This window comes from Amphiura filiformis, chromosome 15 (assembly GCF_039555335.1).
Source record: "Amphiura filiformis chromosome 15, Afil_fr2py, whole genome shotgun sequence".
Taxonomy (NCBI): domain Eukaryota; kingdom Metazoa; phylum Echinodermata; class Ophiuroidea; order Amphilepidida; family Amphiuridae; genus Amphiura; species Amphiura filiformis.
This window is the reverse complement of record NC_092642.1, coordinates 59,827,623-59,850,667: the sequence shown is the minus strand read 5'-3', so window position 1 is coordinate 59,850,667 and position 23,045 is coordinate 59,827,623. Positions and strand designations below refer to the sequence as shown.

At 37.3% G+C, this 23,045-nt stretch overlaps 1 protein-coding gene across 1 annotated transcript in view; it reads left to right on the top strand.

Annotated features, from left to right (window-relative positions):
* LOC140171901 (alpha-aminoadipic semialdehyde dehydrogenase-like) overlaps positions 1-23,045 on the top strand; it is a 646,628-nt gene that overhangs the window by 252,561 nt on the left and 371,022 nt on the right. Inside the window, exon 15 of the mRNA XM_072195242.1 lies at positions 673-770. Within this exon, the coding sequence (XP_072051343.1) occupies positions 673-770 (98 nt within the window). The remainder of the gene's footprint in view (positions 1-672; positions 771-23,045) is intronic.

Below are 23,045 nucleotides of genomic sequence, written 5' to 3'. Positions count from 1 at the left end.
CAACAAAATATTTCAAAATTTTGTTTTTCTCGTATATTTACCTGTACTGGATGATTCTGTGTATGGTTGTTGAGGTCAGGTCATCGTTAGGGAGTTTGTTTTGGTGGTGACATGAGATTTGCTATTTCTTGATGCACCAAGCCCTATTGTGCTATTGGGCTATTCCATTTAAAATCCACACTACCCCTGTGGAAGATTTAGCTGAAGGCTTCCACAGAGGGAGTAAGAGTATCAAATAGAATAGATAATTGGGTAGCTTTCATTTGAAATGCTGGTAGATATAGGTAAAACTGTAATACGGGGGAGTATAGGTTTCAAAATGATTAACTCTGACCAATTACATTTGAAAAACATACTCCCCCTTCGGAAGATATTTCCAAAATTTTCCACAGGGGGAGTGGGGATTTCAACTGGAATAGCCCATTGACTGGTTATAACAGGTGAATGATTAGGATGACCAATATATATGACAAGCGATTTTTTTTTTTCGCTGGTCTTTCTGCTACATTTTTTGAAGGCACTGTGCATGTAATAATTTGTGATTTAAGGCATACATTTCCATCTCAGTTCACCTACAGGAAACAAACCTCCTTTGTTAGCCTAATACTATCCTATTGAATTTGAATCTGACCTAAGCACCGTTTCTGTCTTGTTATGTTTCCTTTGTATTAGAATTTGGATGAAGCCATTCAATGGAACAATGAAGTGAAGCAGGGACTCTCTAGCAGTTTGTTTACATCGGACACAGGAAAGCTGTTTAAATGGATCGGGTAAGTCTTCTGAAAACTTATAGGTACACTAACCCTAACATAAAGCCAAGAATTTTCTGCTTTACAAATGCTAAATTCCGCTTTTCTCCGCTTTGTAATTTTAGCACATTTCTGACATAATAAAATTTCACAAGAAATACCTTTACTGTAGTCGCCCTTCAAACTGATTTGAAGGACAGGCGTTGTACGGTAAATCTATGACGGATTTTACTTTATTTTGATGAATTTTGAAGACCAATTTCATTTAGTATTTTATTTATTTATTTTCAATTGTATTTTTTTTCTTTTTCTAGGTCATTTTTGCTTATTTTTTTATATTTTTTTCTCAGAAATGCGTTTTCCGCTTTACCTCCGAATTCCGTGATTTTCGTGGAATTTCCGCAACGCGGAAAATTCTTGGCTTTACCCTAACACCCAAGGGGTTTTTGGTGACTGAAAGGGAAAGAAGGAAGGAATAAAGAGAGAAAACAAAGAAAGAAGTTGTTTGCTCCGGGTGGGATTCGAACACGAGACGCCTCGCATGCCAAGCACTTGGTCGGGATGCTTTGCCATAGGTCTTATGCTGGCCTGGCCAATGAATGCGTGCCTATATATCACTTAGGGTGCTTGCGTCATCACATGACATAGGATACACACACGCCCAGTGCATATATCAAGTTGTATTTTGTAGTACCTGGGAGTATTAGGGTTAATCCTGACATTTACTTTCAAAGTTAGCAAACAAAGCCGAGAACAGCATTCCCCAGCGGTTAAGGTTTTTGACTATGGCAAAAGAGGTCTCGGGTTCAATTCCTGGTTCGGGCCAATATATAAAAAAATTAGATAGTGGGGTAAATGTAGTGGATGACAAAGATCTCTTAGTCAGTTCTGATCACGATAATGCCTGACTCGCTATACATCCCGGGCATCATGAGAGAATAGTGTGTGACATTGAATGTTTCACCAAGGTTATGTAAGAAATTTAAACAACTAGCTGAATTCATGCATTAAATCACAGAAGGCTGGTTGGAGCTGCTATACATTTCATCATGTTCTACAATGAGACTCCTGAAATCCTATGGCAGCTAATGGCAAATATCTTAATCCCAGATCCAAGCTCTCTTGGTGGGTAGAAGCTCACTGTTGATATCTCAACATACTGTAAGCCAAGGAATTAGTTGTGTTCACTCCAGTATATCCTAAATAAAGACAAATGTATCAAATGAGCAGCCAATACCTGTACTCTTCAGCTCTGATTTATTTGTTGAAATTGGTTGAGAATTAAAGAAACAGTGATCTAAAACCTAATGAAGAAATGAAATCAAAAATCTCTTGTTCTAGCCAATGAGAGCAGGACGCTAGTTTTCACGTGCTAATTAATAGAAGCGTGGTGCTAGTTCTCTTGTTCGTGAATGAATTTGGTACAAATCAATAGGGCTTGCAATGGAGCAAACTAGAACTTTTAAATTGGCATCTTCCTTGGGTTTTTGGATCGTTGTGTCTTTATTTCTTGAACAATTTCAACAAATGAGGTCTTAAATTCGAGCTTAAAGATGCAGCTATTGGCTGCTGGTTCCAGTTATGACATATCTGTCTTTGTTTAGGATATACAGAGGGTGAACATAACTGGTACCTTAATTCTTTGGCTTACTGTATTAACAGTGTCAACCATCAGAGCTCGTATGTAGAATGCTCAGCTGTTAATGGTAAATGTAAAAAAAACCAGTGTCTCAATTTTTTTTAGTATCTTGATGCACAGCAGCAGATAGGTGTATCCCATCATGCTCTGCAGTACCACAGTAGAACTGCACATGCCATAGAAAGTGTACACAAAATCCCTCACTTCAACTTTCAATTACTCGCTTATATCAGGGGAGTTCAGACTTTTGTTTGAAAAAATATGATCTCCAAAGTATTGTGAAACTATCCATAGCTCTCAATATCTAAGCCGCTCTTACTTATGTTTTGTATGTATTTGCTATGGAGCAAGCAGATGCATGATGGGATACTCCCTTTAGCTGCTGTGATCTTGATGACAGGAAATATATTGTAGTATCAATTTTCTGTGAAGATGAAACCCAAATGAGAGGTCACTTAACCTAAGTGCAAATTGCTTTGGAAATTAATAGCGGAGGCCCAAGGCAGAGAGAAGGGTCACATTGAATTCAGGCTGGTGCAATTTGAGATTGGAACTTCAAGTGTCAATACACTAGGATCCACAACATGCTCACCCATCAGGGCACAGTTCTTTAACCCCAATTGTACATTCATTGAATGACCTTTGAAAACTTGGGGACAAAAACTCGTACCCTGTAACTTGAGGTCAAATTTTGCACTATGTTCAATTGAGGTTATTGAACTATGTAATTGAGATGAGGCCATTGTGGTCCATAGTGATAGTTCTTAGGAATGTACATCTCTAAATAGGAATCGGCATACTTGAAAATTCAAAAAGATTAGACACTAAGAGTACCAACTCAGAATTTCACTGCATAATGCTATGACCCCCCCCCATATTGGTTTGTTATGTATGGAGACTAAAATAGTGTACCTCCACCCAGACAAACAAGTACCTAGACCTATGACTTGGTTTGCGTAGTGAAGCCGACACTGCTTAGCAACGACTTTGACAAGGACGCATACCCGGACGCAAGCAAGCAGATATGTTCGCGTCTATGGAACATGTTGCATTTGACGCGAGGGATAATGGCGCAAGAATCACACAAACGAGCGCGTCTTTCTCTCCAGACATGAACGCTTATTTCTTCGCGTCCGACCACCCGACCAAAATCACCTTGGATACGTGGCTTCACCTACTGCCACGGTCAGGGATGGGCAGTCATAGGTCTACGTGACTATGGTACCTCCAGAATTTATCAGCAAAAGCCTGTATCAAAAACTAATTTGCTTCTTTAAGATTGAGCTCTACAAAGGTTTGTGTGCATAACACTTGGTGGGTATTATCGGCACATTGCAAACAAGCATGCTCTTCAAATGGATGTTTACCGGGCACATGAAATAATCTTGAGGTGCACTATTTTGCCCTCCATGAGTGACACCGACATGTAAACATGGCAGTGTTTTTTCTCTGTTGGTCTAAAATCAGTGCTGTTGAAAATTGATCATGCAAATGGACTATGAACATAAGAATTTGTTTGTTACGGTGACCAAAAAAATTGTTTGGGGGGATTTTCTCCCAAACTGAGCATTTTTGCCCAAATATGACCTCGCAGATGGATTCATCAAGTCATTTCCATTCTAAATATGTATACTTTTATTATATACTTTAGACCAACAATTTAGAAGTTATGAGACCCAAAGGTTTCCATAATTCCAGGGTTAAGGGCTGAGGTATGAACAGACATATCAGACATATCGAATTGCATTCTGAATACGAAGAATGTCATTCTGATATCAAATAATTTTGAGTTTTTGAAATTCGCAATTTAATACACATTTTATGGCAAATCATTAAAAATTGATATTTTTGATATTTAACAGTACTCGAAGTAAACTTTATAAATCTAATGATTTATACTTAAAGTGTATGTAGGTGTGATGAAAAGCCGATAAGAAGATATGGATTTTTTTTCCCAAAACACCAAAAAAAATTAGGTCTTTTTGGGAAAAAAATCCATATCTTCAATATGAAAGGTCAAAATTTTCAATTGACCGTCGGCTTTTCCTTCCTGCTACATACACTTTAAGAATATGTCATTAGATTTATATAATTTACTTCAAGGACTGTTATATATCAAAAATTTGAAAAATATCAAATTTTTATAATTTGTCATAAAATTTGTATTATATTGTGATTTAAAAAAAAATGAAAATTATTTGATATCAGAAAGACATGCTTTGTATTCAGAATGCAATTCGATAGGTCTGAGGTGCTCTCATATCCCACAAAAAATACTGTCGAAACGCAATAAACGCTCATTTTAGGTCCCTTAAGACCACCCTTAATCCATTCTGCAGCTTAAATGCAATAACCCATCAACTTCAAACTTGGGATATGATTGGATATGGTGACCTGATGTGCTGTATAATTTTGTGGCATATTATTTGCATAATTATGAATATTAATGAACTTATTTGCATATTCCATATTATTTGTATTTTCAAACCTTACCTTATTAAACCTTTGTGTGGGGACCATCTATATAAATTACGAACCACATAATTCTATGAAAATTATTAATTTAAACTTCAACACTACTTGTTTATTTCGCTTACCGGGAGCGCTTTCGAGGAACTTCCTCGTCATCAGCCGATGTTGTTAGCTCTGATGTTTCCTTAGAAACGGCTAAGGACCAACCTGATCAGGTGACATCACACTTGATGGTGTCACCGAAGTCGGAAGTTTTAATTCTAGTTTGCAACTACTATGGCAGGAGGCCCAGTGGTTTGAGAACACAACCCTTCCTGTGTGATCTAGTGGTTTGTAAACAGCCTTGTAATATAAAAAAAACATTGCTCATATGTATATCATCACTTACAATTGCACAGATAGACCATAAATGATATCGGATCTACCATCTATACTGCGGATATGCCTCTTGACCTTTTGCCCCATTTCTTAGCATCGGATGTTGGAGGTAATTGAACTTCTAGCTCATATTTTTTAAACACCTAGCAAAAATATAACTGGGGAAGAAAAGCAATAAATGACTTAAAACCCCGGAATATTAACCCTTGATCATCTAGCCTACTTAGCTGCCCGTTGGGCAAACAATTATTGTGTTAATACTTGCTGATATTTGACACCTCCAAATGCATTTCCAAAAATTTAGGGCACAATTTTGCATCCCTTTTATAATATTTAAAAAAAATGCCCATCAGCACACAGGTAGCTCATAATTGAAATCCTATACCTATGCTGTTGGGTATGAACCTGCACCTTTTACCCCAATTTTTTCGAATCAAATGACAGCAGTAATTGATAAGTGATTATAGTGTTGATGGTTTGCTTACATCGGGCAAGTATGACAGTGATAGCACTTGATGTATCATCTGCCAATAGCAAGTATTTCTGTGTATGGTGTACCATTACACAGGTATTCTCATAATGGGCTATTCCAGTTGAAATCCATCACACCCTCTGTGGAAGACATGATCTAAATCACCCCACATACATGGAGTGTGAATTTCAAATGGGATTATCTGAATGAGTGATTCCATTTTGAAATCTACACCCCCCTGTTTAGGAGATTAAGGTCATGTCTTTCACAGGGTGTGTGGATTTCAACTGGAATAGCCCAATATTCTGCATTATTATGTTCTCAGAATCTCCCTTCCTATACTTTGTACAGAGTTGAAGAGTCCAATATAATCAACACTTGACCAAAAATCACATCTTGGACCAAAAATCACATTTTTTACCAAAAGTCATGTTTTTGACCAAGAAAAGATTCTGAAAACATAATAATGATAAAATTGGATGTTTTTTCACCCAATACAAAATTTATTGGTCTCGCTATGAGTTTAAAATATTGGACTCGACATCATCTCGTCCAATATTTTAAAACTCATAGCTCGACCAATAAATTTGTGTATTGGGTTCAAACCATCCAATTTTATATCAAAACTGCCAACACACTATAAGCCATAATGACATAGCTCAATGATCCCCCACCAATGAAGCAAAGTTCAATTTGGACAGCCATAGTGTTACTGTCTAGCAAAGCTCATAATTATTTTGACCTCAAGTTTTGGAAGATGAGTTTTTCTTTGAATATAGAATGGTATTTATTTGCCAGGATTTTTGTACTGCCAAACATGGTTGAATCTGTAAATTTGTCGGGTTAAAGTAGTGTTTATTGCACATTTTTTAATTGATATAGATAGGGTGAGATGAGTTGAAGGCACATTCTTTCCTTTTCCGTTCCTTTTTCATTTTTGGCCCTTACACTTGTGGGCTTATGTTATGTTTGGTTGTCTGTTTGTTTTGCTGGCTGGCTGTCCGGGCGTAAGCAAATTCAATCCACTGTGCAGCTCAAACGCAATAACCGATCAACTTCAAACACTCTTCTATTCTTTCCCCTTCCCTTCCCTTCCCTTCCCTTCCCTTCCCTTCCCTTCCATTCCCTTCCCTTCCATTCCCTTCCCTTCTCTTCCTTTAGTTCCCCTTACCTTCCCCCTTTCCCTTCCCTTCTCTTTTCTGCCCATTTCTTTCCTTTGCTATCCTTTCCTGCCAGTCTTGATCACGGTGCACATCGTCATCATCCCTGTATCTTTGTGTTAAAAATTGCCCTTCCCTTCTCTTTTCTGCCCATTTCTTTCCTTTGCTATCCTTTCCTGCCAGTCTTGATCACGGTGCACATCGTCATCATCCCTATATCTTTGTGTTAAAAATTGTCGTGATAGTACAGCGAATCCTCTCGTTTTTTAACAGCTACGCATCGCGATTTTGTTCGAGATAGGCCGAGCGACTCAGGCTAAGCATACCATGACTATCATATGAGATACCACAGCGTTTAGATCTATATTCTACACATTATTACAATTTGTGCATGCTCTAGTACCCCATATGATGTTTCTATTACAAGAAAAAAAATTCAAAACCAGGGTTTTGTTTCCACTCGAAAAGCAGTACACTAATTAGCGGGGCCTTGCAGCTTGCTGTGGATATCTTTTACTGAATTTTTAATGTAAAAAATTTGAAATCCAATGTAAAAATTGAGATATATTTAATTTTGAGAATGACAATTATACTTTATAGGTATAAAGGAACGCGTTTAGCCCATTTAGTTAAGTTCCAGATGCACGTCCTATAACACAATGCATATATAAACTTTCTTTATCTGTGTCAATAATAGAATATTGATTTCAATGGAGTATTGAGCTGTATGGAAAAAAATATTTATAATACAGGGTGTTGACACTGTGCGGTGCATGTTAAATTTTTGATGAAGTTCTGGGAAACATTTGATTCTGTAAATAGGAAGTAGAAAGTAGAAATATCGTTTATTGATGCTCTGTTTGATGAATGACTGAGTTGAGTTGAGTGGGAGGCACAAAGCAGTACCAAGATGATAACATAATGCATCATTCTATAATAAAACTTCATGTACTTGTAAAGCAATATTGTAATATTTGTTGAGGAGGACATCTAATTTTTCTTTAAATTATGATTTTTACCCCCAGGGGGGCCACTCATATAAAAAGTTGTAAGCATGCGTGTGAACAAAAACGCTGAATATGGGTGGTTTTTTCTCCTGCAACACGGGCCCGTGTTAAGGGTCTCAAAATCATTGATTATAGCAAATAAGGGTGTCATTTTTGACACCATGTGTCCGTGCTAAGGGTAGTTAAATCTAATCACATTCCTATAGGCCTACCCCTACAATCGTCATAATAAAACTGCCCTAATAATGCAGGCGATAATTATGTTGAATAATGATAACTGAGTAGACCTAAGCCTACCAAATCCAGTTAGGAAGTATCCAATTAGAGTATAATAATGAAGGAAATAAGAAACCTTGAAAGTTGATGTCTTTTACTTTTTTCTTCAAAATTGATCATGCATCCTTGCTAAGGGTTAGATTTAATCCACTTGTAATTTTGTCCTTGTTAAGGGTATGGTTAACAAACCATTATCCTTGTTAAGGGTCATTTTGAAGACACAATGGTTGTCCTTGTTAAGGGTGCTTTTCTGAAGTGCATTCACACGCATGCTTACAACTTTTATATATGAGTGGCCCCCCTGGGTTTTTACCCAATTGTGATGTACTTTGAACTAACATACCCTGCAAAAATCACTGTTAGGCCAAAAAAAAAGGATTGTCTCAAAGCTCACGAAAAATTTAAAAACAAATGCTAAATGCGATTTTTTTTTTTTTCATTGTATTTTGAGAAAAAGTCTGATTTTTGCCGATTTTTTCTGGAAAAACTAAAAAATTGTGTGTTTTTTTAAATAAAAAAATTTCCGCATTTCTTTTTTGTCAAATTGTGCGATTTTACAACGCAGCGCAAGCTTTGAGACAAACCTTTTTTTTTTTTTGCCTTATCAATAAATGATAAAACCTGCCAGTGTTGATGACGATACATTGTTAAATGTTTGATGAAGTACTGGGAATTGGGGACAGGGAAACATGATTGAACTTGTAAATTGTGTAGGTGAAGAACCTATATTGTTTATTGATGCTCTTGGATGAATGAATGAATGTGGGAGGCACAAAGCAGTACCAAGATGATAACATAATGCATCATTGAAGTCATTGTGATGCATCATTTATGTAATTTGGAGGGTTTCCCCAGTGTTGTTGAGTGATACCAGCTGGTTAATATCATGAAACAATGACCTCTGCTGATTGGAATGCTGATCAAAATAATTTCTGCATAGGATGAGGCTTTGTTTGTTTCTTTGTTTGTTTCTTTGTTTGTTTGTTTGTTTGTTTGTTTGTTTGTTTGTTTGTTTCTTTCTTTGTTTCTTTGTTTCTTTCTTTCTTTCTTTTTTTCTTTTTTTTTCTTTTCTTTTCTTTTCTTTTCTTTTCTTTTCTTTTCTTTTCTTTTCTTTTCTTTTCTTTTCTTTTCTTCTCTTCTCTTCTCTTCTCTTCTCGTCTCGTCTCTTCTCTTCTCTTCTCTTCTCTTCTCTTCTCGTCTCGTCTCGTCTCGTCTCGTCTCGTCTCTTCTCTTCTCTTCTCGTCTCTTCCTCTTCTCTTCTCTTCTCTTCTCTTCTCTTCTCTTCTCTTCTCTTCTCTTCTCTTCTCTTCTCTTCTCTTCTCTTCTCTTCTCTTTCTTCTCTTCTTCTCTTCTCTCTTTTCTTTTCTGTTCTCTCTTCTCTTCTCTTCCCTTCCCTTCCCTTCCCTTCCCGTCCCTTCCCTTCCCGTCCCTTCCCTTCCCTTTCCTTTCTTTTTTCCCTTTTTCTTTCTTCCTTCCAAGTTCTGTCATTCATTCGTTCATTCATTCATTCCCATACTTGCCAACCATTGTAATTGTTAAGGTTTTATGATCTCAAATAATTAAAACATCCTGATTTCAGGAATTTTGTTTAAATTTACCATTACAAAAACTTGCCGCTCAAGAGCATTCTCCATCATTGCTTCAAAACTGGAAATAATTCAAAAACAAATTCAAACAGTGTATAATTTTGTTATTTTGCTGCATTGCTTTATGTTGTATATTTTATTGTAGCTCGGTTTTGGTGCATAAGATGTTTTTCTGCGCTATTTAAGAAACGTATATATATTTTGAGAGGATTTCAGCAATAAAACACTGCGGTAGGCATTTATTGTTCTGGGAATTGTTTTTTTGATTAAATAATGAAAATAGTTGGTTTGTGTGGGACCTCACATCAAATTGTATTCTGAATTTGAGGAATGTCCTTTTCATATCAATTAAATATTTATTGTTCTGGGAATTGGTTTTTTTTTAAATAAAAAAATTGATAAAGATAGGTTGAATGGATTTAGTTGGTAAGGTGTTTACAGAGATATACTTGTGTGCCATTTTTTCCGGTAGGAACACATCTTGTGTGTCATTTTTTACTTGTGTGTCTAGCCACAGAAGCAGGGTCTTTCAGAGAGTATAGAGAGGGTATAGAGGTCATTTTGAAAAGTATTGAAAAAGGCCACACAAGCAAATACACACTTAACAGACAGATACACTATGTAAAAATACACAAGATGAAAAAAAAGACACACAAGATGTGTATTATACTTTTAAAGACACACAAGAAAGTCAGACAAGCTCACCCCCACACAAGTAGGGGTGTAGGTATAATTTATGAAGGAATCAATCAAATTGAACAGGTTTTTCCACCTAAAAATACAAATCCATTTTTGGCTCTTAGCGGAGCTAGTGAGCCTTAGTCATTGTAGTCAGTGAGGACTGTATTTTTGCTACAAATTTTGGCCACTTGCGTTCTTGCTTTTTATGCTAAGGTTTCTTTTGTTAATGATATTTGGCTTTGAAATTACATTCCAAGGTTTGCTTAGTTATTTAGCAATCGATTGCACTCCTTTAGAAGTGAATTTGGGGTGGGGAAAGTACTTATTTTGAAGTGAGAAAAGTCAAAAGTCGTCATGAGAAACAAGTCATTTCTATCGTTTTGCTTGGTTCCCTGTATGCGCTAGAGATTATTTTGGTCTGAGTAATTTAAGTTGTGAGATCATGGCGGAATTGACGGATTGCACTATTTTTCTTTGGGAAAGTGACCTTTTATCATGAATTTTTGCGGTGATCTCACATGGATAGAAACGTGATTGGATGATTCCTTTGTCCAGATTGTTTATTGAGTTCTCGGGAGTTTTGTTACCATGGGACAACACTTCAAAATATTTAGAGACCAGCGGCGTAGTAATTTAATTAAATGAACGCTAAATAACCAGGGTTGCCAAAAAATTCAGCCCGAATCGCAGGTCAAATAATCGAGAAGTCGCCCAATTTTTTTCTTTACCCTTTGTATTCTATGGGGCAGGAAATTGTCCCGGGAAAATCTTCAAAAGTCGCCTAATTGGGTTACCAAATCGCTGGTTTGACAACCCTGAAAACAACGTCTCGACAGCGAAGGTCACATCTGGCTATTCATTATCATTGTTTGTCTGGCACGCTTTCTACAGCGTGGGTTGGGAATTCTGAAAATCTGTAAAAATTACAATTTTGCGGAATATAGGGTGGGTTTCTAAAAAGCGTGTGAGCAATATATAATTATAAAGCGTAGGGGTAACGCTACCAATTGAAAAAAAAATATAATAAAGTAATTTGATGATCTGTTGAAAAACATTCATATTTTCTTCATAAATCTGGAAAGAAAATGTCAAAATTAATTTGCTGATGTTTTCAATTCATACTGACGTCACCTGTAGTAGAATCGACGCTACCGTGAGTTTTATGAATGAATATAATTTTCAGTCTCTACATCAGCCGCTTTGGCCCGCTCGCTCACACTAGAAGTGGAGCGATCCGAACCACAGCGGCCGTAGAGAGTATAGACTGACGTATTCATGTATTCAGGATCTCACAGGTATCTCAGCCTTTTTTGCCCATTTGCCCATGTGTTACTTTATGATAAACAATCTAAAGTCGTATCTTTTCGATGCAGTTGCAGTGATGCAGTTTTGCCAACATTTAATATGTCGCAAATGTTTCAGATGAATAAGAAAATCATGAGTGTTTGATAGATGAGGATAAATTCTGCATCAATTCGGATTCTGAAATGGATTGCAGATAATGATAAAATGGACCCGGAAGTGACTGTATGAAACGCCGATGTTCAGTCTTCCGAATTTGATAAAGTAATGCTGTAAACAATCTAAAGTCGTATCTTTTCGAAAGATGATTGCAGTTTTGCCAATATTATGTCGCAAATGTTTCAGATGAATAAGAAAATCATGAGTGTTTGATAGATGAGGATAAATTCTGCATCAATTTGGATTCTGAAATGGATTGATGGCGCAGATAGTGATAAAATGGACCCGAAGTGACTGTATAAAACGGCGATAGCGCCGATGTTCAGTCTTCCGAATTTGATAAAGTAATGCTGTAAGCTTTGGTCACAAACACTGCATAAGGGTGGGGGTTCAATTTTGATAAAAAGGGTGTCTGTCTAAAAGTGTGGGGAAATATAAATGGAGGGGTTTGACCCCTGACAAACGCTCAAATTTGTAGCTGCTACAACTGATCATCACTATTTAATTCACTAGAATCTGTTTGTTTGTCTGTGTCTGCCTCTTCTCTCAGAGACTAGTGTAGTAGTAGCTCGTTCACGTAGTGATTCCGTTGTCCCACTGGCCTACAAAACTTAGATTGCATGGCGATCGGAGTGTTATCGTCAGAGCACTAGCATAGTAGGGAAGCATGTTCCTCAAACTTGGTGGGTGGATGCATCTTTAGTACAACAAGTCACACATACAATATTTTCTCAATTCGAATTTTATCCTTTCTGGGTATGACTGATTTTGTTACCGTAAAATTTGTGTCAATTCCCGATATCACATAATAGTACCGTACACTATAAATGCACCACATTTTGTAGGCTCCAATTGCTGATTACATAAATGAGAACAACTGGTAACCAGCGGCACTGTGCAGTACCGGTCTGTTATTCAATTGCGTTGTGTGTGGGTTATGTGTATTTTATGTGTAAAATGCCTATGCGGCGCGGTGATCCACCCAAAAAACAAAATCATCGTATAGATCCCTGGCCCCAGCATACGTTTGTATTGGTTAGTGGGTCAAGGTCACCTGAGGTCATCCAGGGGTCATCTGAGGTCAAATTTGCAAAAACTGTTGCAGGGCATGAAACCGTGGGTACAGTCAACATTTGGAGTCAAATTTCGGGAAGGTCATCCGGGGTCACCCAGGGGTCATCTGAGGTCAAATTACTAAAAACTCGTATGGGCATGAAACTTGGTGGGTACAGTCAACATTTAAAGTCAAATTTTGGGACGATACTAAAAATTGTCGTATGGGCATGAAACTAGGTGGGTACAGTCAACATTTGGAGTCAAATTTTGGGAAGGTCATTTTGAGGTCATCCGGGGTCACCTGAGGTCAAATTACTAAAAACTGTCGATGGACATGAAACTTGGTGGGTACAGTCAACATTTGGAATCAACATTTTGGGAAGGTCATTTTGGGGTCACCCAGGGGTCATCTGAGGTCATATTACTAAAAACTGTTGTATGAACATGAAACTGGATACAGTCAACATTTGGAGCCAAATTTTGTGGGGTCGCATGTTCCTCGAACTTGGTGGGTGCATCTTGACCCCAGGCAGAACAAGTTTGTATTGGTTAGTGGGTCAAGGTCACCTGAGGTCATCCAGGGTCATCTGAGGTCAAATTAGCAAAAACTGTCATATGGGCATGAAACTTGGTGGGTACAGTCAACATTTGGAGTCAAATTTTTGGAAGGTCATTTCAGGGTCAACGGTGTCACCCAGGGGTCATCTGAGGTAAAATTGCTAAAAATGTTGTATGGGCATTGGTGGGCACGGCCAACATTTGGAGCCTAATTTTGTAGGGTCGCACAGAACAAGTTTGTATTGGATAGTGGGTCACGGTCACCAGAGGTCATCCAGGGGTCATCTGAAGTCAAATTAGCAAAAACTGTCGTATGGGCATGAAACTTGGTGGGTACAGTCAACATTTAGAACCAAATTTTTGGAAGCTCATTTCGGAGTCAGCCAGGGGTCACCTGAGGTCAAATTACTAAAACTGTCGTATGGGCATCAAACTTGGTGGGTACAGTCAACATTTGAAGTCAAATTTTTAGAAGGTCATTTCGGGGTCATCTGAGGTCACCATTTAGAGCAAAATTTTTGGGAGGTCATATCGGGGTCGTCTGAGGTCAATTTAGATGAATTCTAATAGTTGCCAAGGCTTTCTATAGTTGTTGAAAGCTTCAAATACTAAAAAAGGGATTTTAAAATTTTGCAGAACAAATTATTCTTGCTGGTTCAGTAGTAATTTGCACAATAATGAATTATTTTCAGATTTTGCAACTAATAGTAATGCGGCAAAAAAATAATAATGCGGAGGAGGAAGATTGACCACCGATCGAGTTTCAAGGACCGTATTGAATATTTGTGGGGAATTTTTCAAACTGAAGGTTTAAAAAATTGACCGACCTACCAACCTGTTGCGCATTCGACTCCAAGAACAATTGCTTTCCCACAAAAAAAGCGTAGAGCCACAGCGCCATTGGTGCTCTTGTTATAGAATGTTACAACGTAGCTTTAGATTTCACCTTAGGCCAAAAAAAATATTGTTGTGTTGCCCTCAAGTGGAAAAATGGGAAATTTGGGTAGGACGGTCGGATTATTGTTTTTTTTTGTTTTTTTTTGTTTTTTTAAACCTTCAGTTTTTAAAAATCCCCTCAAATATTAAATAATGCTTGTTCAATTAGGGGACATTTGTCAGTTTTGACTTCTGGATACCTGTTAGACATCAATTAAATACTAGTCTCTCAATAAAATATTAATTTAAAGTGAAAAACTTTGATTGTTTGAACAAATCTGTAAAAATCATCATTCAACAACAACAAAAAAATGCGACCCTGATTTTCCAGGATTTAGGGTCGGGCGGTTGAGGGCAACACAACAATTTTCTTTTTTTGGCCTTATATATGTGACCTCACTTTTATTTCTCATGGGCCAAAAAGTATGACATGTTTTCTTTTAATATGATATTGACCATTGGTCATCTTCATACAGAATATGACTCGCACATATTCCTGCGACATTTGTCGCTGATTGTTGAGATGATACTTTCTTTGTGGCACCATAGAGAATTAGATTCCAGTCTTTGTAAATATCTTTTTGGTATTTTAAGTCTGTGACAATACTTAGGATTTGTCAAAGTCGCATCTTATGGCTGTCTCTCTAAACATTGCGTGCTATTTCGGCTTATTGTAATCACAGACCCTTTTGCAAGGGTCTGTATTGGAATAGTCTCTGGATCACTACTGTTTTAAATCAGTTGGCTGTTCCATTTGAAAATCACACTCCCCTTGAAGATTGTGGAATTCCAGCATTCAATTTAACAGTTTTGCATCTCAAAAATAGTTGATGTGTGGGAGATTTTGTAATTCTCAAAACATTTAACGCAGTTAGTGAGAAATAGACTTGAGCAAGATTGCACTGTTCGATGATGTCTACCTTTAATTTGATACACTAATGTTTCTGAAGGGAGGTCTTGTTCAAGCCAGTTTCTTATGTTGATATAATCATGATATGATGTAGTTTCACCAGGAATGCCGACAGTTTGCAGCCCAAATCATTGAAAAGTCACCAATTTTTTCTCTTAACCCTAACCCGCCTGAATACTGACAAAATACTACTTGATATATGCACTGTTCAGTGCATGCATCCCACGTGGTGTGATGACGAATTGCCCTAAGTGATATATAGGCACGGTTTTGCTGGCCAGCAAGCCCAAGACCCGTGGCAAAGTGTCGCCGACCGAGTGCTTGGCATGCGAGGGGTCTCGGGTTGAATCCCACCCAGAGCAAACAACTTCTTTCCTTCTTTTCTCTCTTTATTCTTTCCTTCTTTCCTTCCCATCGCCAAAAAGCCCTTAGGGCGTTAGGGTTAGGTTACCACTATCGAAACTCAGTATAGGCTTCCTTAACCCTAACCCGCCTGAATACTACAAAATACTACTTGATATATGCGCTGTTAGTGCATGCATCCCACGTGGTGTGATGACCTTAATCGCCCTAAGTGATATATAGGCACGGTTTCAGCTGGCCAGCGAAGCCCAAGACCGTGGCAAAGTGTCGCCGACCGAGTGCTTGGCATGCGAGGGGTCTCGGTTCGAATCCCACCCAGAGCAAACAACAACTTTCCTTCTTTTCTCTCTTTATTCTTTCCTTCTTTCCCTTCCGTCGCCAAAAAGCCCTTAGGGCGTTAGGGTTAATCATTGGTTTCAATGGAACAGGACAAAATGTCAGACCTGAAATTTTTCCTCTTTTTAGCTGATTTCCTCTTTTTTTATTCATGAAATTTACGCATTATTTGTTATTTTCAGCCCAATTTGAGCTTTTTTAGCATGAATTTGCACTATTTTACTCATTTTTAAAGCATTTTACACTTTGTTCACAAATGGTAGTTTCAGGTCTGCAATGTCGAAACGTCACCCGCTTTTTTTCTTAACCATTGGGAAAGGAAATGTTCAAAAGAAGCGGGAAAAGTCACCCAACTGGACCAAAATTTTGGCAACCCTGAGTGGCACATGGGAGAAACCAACTCTTATCATTCCCAAAGTTTATAAAATCTGACTGCATTGCAACTGTTTCCATGGTTATCAGCTCAGCTAGATTTCAAGATGAAAAGGTGCCAACAGTCTTATCTGGATTATTATTGACCATAAAGTGGAATTGAGACATTGTGTCATCTTCCACAGGAGGTGTGGATATCAAATGGAATAGCCCATAGACTTCTTCCTCTTGGCATAAAACACAGATAGAGGAAATGTTAGTTATTTGCACACAAAAACCCTATTGAACATGAATGTTGAGTGTGTGGCTGGCAGTGGGCCATTCCAGTTGAAATGCATACACCCCCTATGGAAAATTTGACCTTAATCTTCCACACAGGGAGTGTGAATTTGAAATTGGGTAACCTGAATGGCTGATTCTATTTGAAGTCTACACCCCTGTGTGGAAGACTAATGTCATGTCTTCCATAGGGGGTGTATGGATTTCAACTGGAATAGCCTTGGCTCATAGTGATTGTTTGATAGTTTTCCTCCTAGGAAAGGAAATTAAGGGTTTAATACTCCATCTGCAATAGCTGCCAGACGTCATGTGTGTACAAATATAGAATACAGAAATTGTCAAATGTTTATAGGGCAGCTATTGCTGGTGCAGATTTCTTTCTGTAGACCCTCCAAATGTTTTGGGAGGACAAAATACTCATTTGCAAAATACAGACTTAAAGATCCAAAACTTTTCCCAAAAGTGGAAATTTTTGCATTACATTTATGTTTGTGCTTTCAGGTTTCAATCAACTACTGCGAAATTAAAAACTTGTGAAAATGTTCTTGCCCGCATTCATTGGTCTATGTAGGAAAACTCAAAATTGTGATTTTAAGAACGAGCAAAGAATTTCAAAATTGACAATGTGCACAAAATTACAGTGAAAAATTACCACTTTTACAGTATACCTACATGCATTCTATCAGGGACCTTGTATCCATTGTACCATGCGAGTTGCTGGTTTACAAATTATCCTCAGTTGAGCAAGCATGAATAATACGTTGTTCAATAGACCCTCCTACCAATCCAAGCACAGTTACAACACTGCGCTTGGCTTGTCTTGTACATTACGAAATAAGCCTACATGTTTGCTAGTATAATGACAGATTCTAGAAATGCCAACATAAATCTTCAAAGAACATCATCTTAAGAATTATTTCAGTATCGAAATCAGTAGGAATACCAAGCGTACGGTGTACACATTCCAGAAAAAAAAAATTTTGCTTGTTCTAGCATTCTGTATCTCCACAAAATTATCACATTTTGTCTCTAAAATCCTATGTAAATGATTCTCGATGCTACACAGAAATTATTTTCGACAAAGGATAGACATTTTACACAATTTGTCATAACTTAAAAAGATATTGGAATACTTTGATGTGTTTTTGATATTTTGTAGAGCAACATGAGTAAATAATAAAATGCATACAATCGAAGGTTGTGAAAGATAATCTGATAACAATAGCTTGACAATAGCTATCAATAATCCCGTTTCCAGTCCCTTTATACACGGTCCCTGAATCTATCAAATGTTAATGTCCTCAATAATATTTTAAAAGATGCCTTTGGTAATTTTTTTTTTATTCCACTCTGAGAAACAAATGAAAACATAAAAGTTTAAATTGAAGGCAAATTGTAGAGGAAATTGAAATCGCTACCAATGCGGTTATTCCTATGATACAGGTTCACTCAAAGTCATTTACCCGTTCGTCTGATTTTGTCTCAGTAGGAGCGTGTTACTGTATAGAAATCTTGGTTTCATTGTATCACTAACAATTAATGTTAGTGAAAATGTTATTATGATAAAATCTCTTTTGAGTAGGTTTATCACATTGTATGTATGTATCATACCAAGTAACCTATCTAGATCATCACCTATGTGCGAGTGTCTGGATTGGAATACATCAAGATGACTAGACACTAGGATCCACTACATGCTAATCTATCAGGGCACATTTCTTTAACCCCAATACAGTTGCACATTCATTGAATGACCTTTGGAAATTAGTGTACACAAACTCATACTCCGCAACTTGAGGTCAAATTTTGCTCTCTGATTGTTTAATTGAGGTTATTGAACTATGGCATTGGGATGAGGCCATTGTGGTCCATAGTGAGATCTGGCATGTCCTCACGGAGGGCTGTTGGCTTAAGCAATGTGGTTCTTGAGAAAAAACTCCGGGAAATCTGCCGTGTGCACAGTCTGGAGGATTCCAATCCCTAAGAAATTTATGGGATTTTTCAATTCCCCAAGTGATCCTTGAGTGCTACTGCTGTGTGAACATGCCATTTTGTGATTCTTGAGTGTTGAGCATAACCTATGACCTTGGTTTAATTACATTTAATATGGTTCAATTTGGCGCACTACCAGTAAGTTTCTGGTTGTATTGATTTGAAGCCACATAACGACATGGCTGACTTTACATGCTTGATCGCTGTAATTTACAGTGTAAACTGCAACTTTTAAATGTGGGTATTTTTCTGTTACAGCACTGCTGTGTTGTGCTATATTAAACAACATTGGACAAATGGGGTATCAAAATGCACGTAAATACACCGTCCTTTGTTCTATCTCGAAACATTGTGAATACAATCAATAGTTCTGAAGCTATCTAGGTGTATTTCTAACGGCTACACTACTTTTTGAGTAGTCTTTGTATCAATGTTTTGAGCAGTCTTTATATAAAATGAACAGATATACATGTTTTATATGCACACATGTCACTGATGTTGAGATATGAAATACACTGTTTTAGCAATCAGCTAGTTACAACAGTGATGTTATTGTCATGACTAAACACATCCAATTTCCCACATTGTTGATATGTTATTATTAACTATTTTGCAACATGGAACTGTTGTTCATTTTATGTTTGTAAAAACAGAAACGTTATTCAGCATCCTATCTTGTTTGGAATTTTTGCAATGAATGCAATTGAAATGTCTGTATGAATTCTTAAAAATACCAGGTATTGACAACAAAAGAACAATAAAGTAGAACATTTTTCTTGCAGCAAATTTTATGTCACTTGCAAGCATATAGTGTTTTTTATAAAAGCTTTTAAAATTAGTTCGAAGCAAGCGTTAATATACCAATACAATTGATCGGTCTTAAAATAATACTGTTTGTATATGCTTGGATCCGTAATTTATTTGCTCAAACTCCATAATGGCGACTGGATTAATGTAGCTTTCATCAGAAGCACACTATATGCTTGTAGACGGGGTTTTACGGTATTTGATCTGATGTGTCCTAGACAATCAACAAAATCAGCAGGATGCTTTGGAGATGTGGTGCTAACGGAGGGTTCTGAGGATACTGTGGACTGACCACAGAACAAAAAACTGGGTGCTCGAGATGGCATGGATGGAACGGACACATTGAGCTAACATTATAAGTAGGAAACTCAGCTTGTTTGGCCATGCATATCACAGGACACTAGAAGACAATACCACAAGGGATGGTTGAAGGCTGTAGAAGGAGAGGGCAGGCAGCGGCAGGATGGATGGTTGACATCAAGGAGAGGATGTAATCATGTCAATAGAACTGAAGGGGATTATGTAAAGCATGAAATGAGATCAAAAAGCTCTATTTTGACCGGGGGTACTCAAGTTTGGTTTTGGTAGGGACGTGCGCTGAGATTTTGGAAGTGGACCCATAAATATACCAATTTTTCAAGAAATTTGGACCCATTGATATACCAAAAGTCAAAATTTTCGGCCGAATTTAACCATTATTATGTTTTGATGGATCCAAGTTGTGATAATATTGGATCCAAAACATAATAATGATAAAATTGATGCTTTACGCCCAATATTTATTGGTCTCGCTATGAGTTGTAAAATATTGGACTCGACTACGTCTCGTCCAATATTTAAAAAATCATAGCTCGACCAATAAATATGGGCTCAACCGATCCAATTTTATATCAAAATTGTCATAGTTTTTACAAATTTTCCCAAAATTTTGGGAAAATTTGGCTAGATTAAGGAAAAATTGGGCTGTTTTCCGACAAAATTGAGAAAATTTTGAAAAAAAGGACCCATTCATATACCAAAATAGGCTTTGAAAAGGGGGTCATGATATACCAGAAGGCTGAAAATGCTACCCATGTTTGCGGCCCGTCCCCGTATGGTCATTTGTACTGAGTACCCCCCCCCCCCCCCGGTATTTTGATTGGTTTCTCCGATGATTAAATCATGTTATAAAAACCAATTAAGGGCTCTGTGAGAAAGGCAGTAGTGTTCATATGGTTGAAGAATGATGGAATTATCATTGCTTCTATGGTTATCAAGTGTAATGCTTTTCTGAAACATTTTGAACGTTGATGTGCTAGGTGCAAGAAGCCACATCTGCAATAGCAGATGTGGATTTTTTGCATTCATTGGCAAAAATTATTTGGTTTTTGTTACTGTGAGTGTCAATAACGTCACAACTTACACTTGTGTAAATTTCCATAAGCGAGCACTACTCAATGCACAACATGCGACTAATGTATGAAGTGCTGCGTCCAACTGCGTACATGCCATTCTATATCAATACACAATGGTATGAGTCTCATTTCCCCCCATTAATAAGCAAACAAACTATAAATCGCTCCATCTTATCCACATTGAGGGCTTAACCTGCCAACTGTACCCAAATATACAGCTTTAACCCCGTGAGAACTACCTGCGTATTGGTCAAAAAAGAGTTCTTTATCAATTGGACCAATCAGGAACATTGTTAGAATAATTTCACCACGCAAACAAATTGGGGTGAATTATTTGCAAAACTCCATTCTGATTGGTAATTAAAATGAAGATATCATGTAATTGACCAATCAGAGGCAGTGTTAGATGGCAGGTAGTGCTCAGGGGGTTAACGAAACCTTGATGAAAAGCCCCGGGTAAAAGGCAGAAATCATAAAATATAGGAAATGCAATTTTGTGTGACATAATTCTTTACCTTATTCTATGCATGAGGTTTTGCGGTCATATATGTATACATGTATATAAATTTTATCTTTGTTTATTTTTGTAACAAGGTTTCAATACATCCAACAAGAATGATAAGTTAAGAAGAGTCAAGCTATACTTAAAATCAGAAAAAAAAGCAGCTAAGATAGCAGGAATAAATAACTGGCAGGCTCTGCTTTTATGTCTATTTTCTAGTGTAGACCATCTTTGATATATCATGTAACTTAGAGGCAATGTGATATTAGATAGACACACATAAAAGATGATGATCCGATCTGCATCCCTTGCTTCCTCCCTATCAAATTGGAGATTTGGGTATCAGTGCAAAAGTCTATGTTGACCCAAAAAGATGCCAAAATGGGCTTGGACTTAGTAAAAAAGTCAAAAGCATGGTGGTTGCTCTTTGTGAAAGTTCTGTTGGTGGTTTTCTCAATGTCTGACAACAGAAATAGTAATAATAATAATATTAAACTATAATAATTATGGTAATAAACAAACACAATATAAATACAAGTGGAAATAGTTTCTCGGCCATGCTTTTTGAAAACAAAAGGAGGAGACAGTTAGTTGCTCCCTTATAATCGGTGCTTTTACAATGGGCTATTCCATTAAAAATCCACACTCCACCTGTGGAAGAATTATCTGCCACAGGGGAATATGAAATTCAAATGGAATGAGCACATTAGCAACTCCATTTTGAAACTCTCTCCCTCAGGGGACGATTCAGTTTGAATCTTTCTCAGAGGGGGTATGAAATTCAAATGGAACTGCCAAATGTGCTTGTTTCATTTGAAATTCATACTCCCCTTGTGGCAGATATTTCCAAATTCTTCCACAGGGGTAGTGTGAATTTTAAATGGAATAGCCCAATGCAGAATGCATCTCATCAAGTAATTTGGTTAATTATCTATGCCCATGCAATGTAACAGGCACTTGCTGCTGATAAACTTCCTGAAACTGAAGTTCCTTGGGCTTCTTAGGAAACCAGTTGCAAGTGAAGTTTCCGATGCTTCTAGGAAGTTTGTTTTTCAATTTAGTGTGTGTATTTACCTACAGAGCAAATACTAAGTCACGTATGTATACTTTTGTATGATCCGTTGCAGGATCATTTGCCTGGAGATGGTCCTTTTTACTACCATATAATATGGCCTGCAGTCAGCTAAAGAAGACTACACATATATAAACATGTCACTAGTTTGACATAGCTGTCATCCAATCATGCCACTAATCACAAAATGTAGGCCAAATGTTTTTTTAATTGTAGTATTTTGATTTTGCCCACCACCTACTTCTGTGGTTGAGTGGATCGAACTCGCTTAAAAATAGTTGATACATAGGAAGAATATACTCTTCAACCATTTTGTTGACAAAAATCAATGAACAGGGATTCATGTTTTTTGTAGTCCAGATTTATGCATTTTCTGCTCATTTAAGGGCTATTCTGGTCATTTTCATCAGGCTTTTTCAGGCTTTTTGTCAAAAGTGGACTTTCATCTGTGAATGAAATCTACAAAGATTGCATCCCTATTGGATATGCACAGAATTCATTATGCCCAGAAATAAAGAATTTATTGTCTCTTCTGACAGCATGATGAAGATGTTGTGTCTGGCTTATATTTAATGTAGGGGATAGTT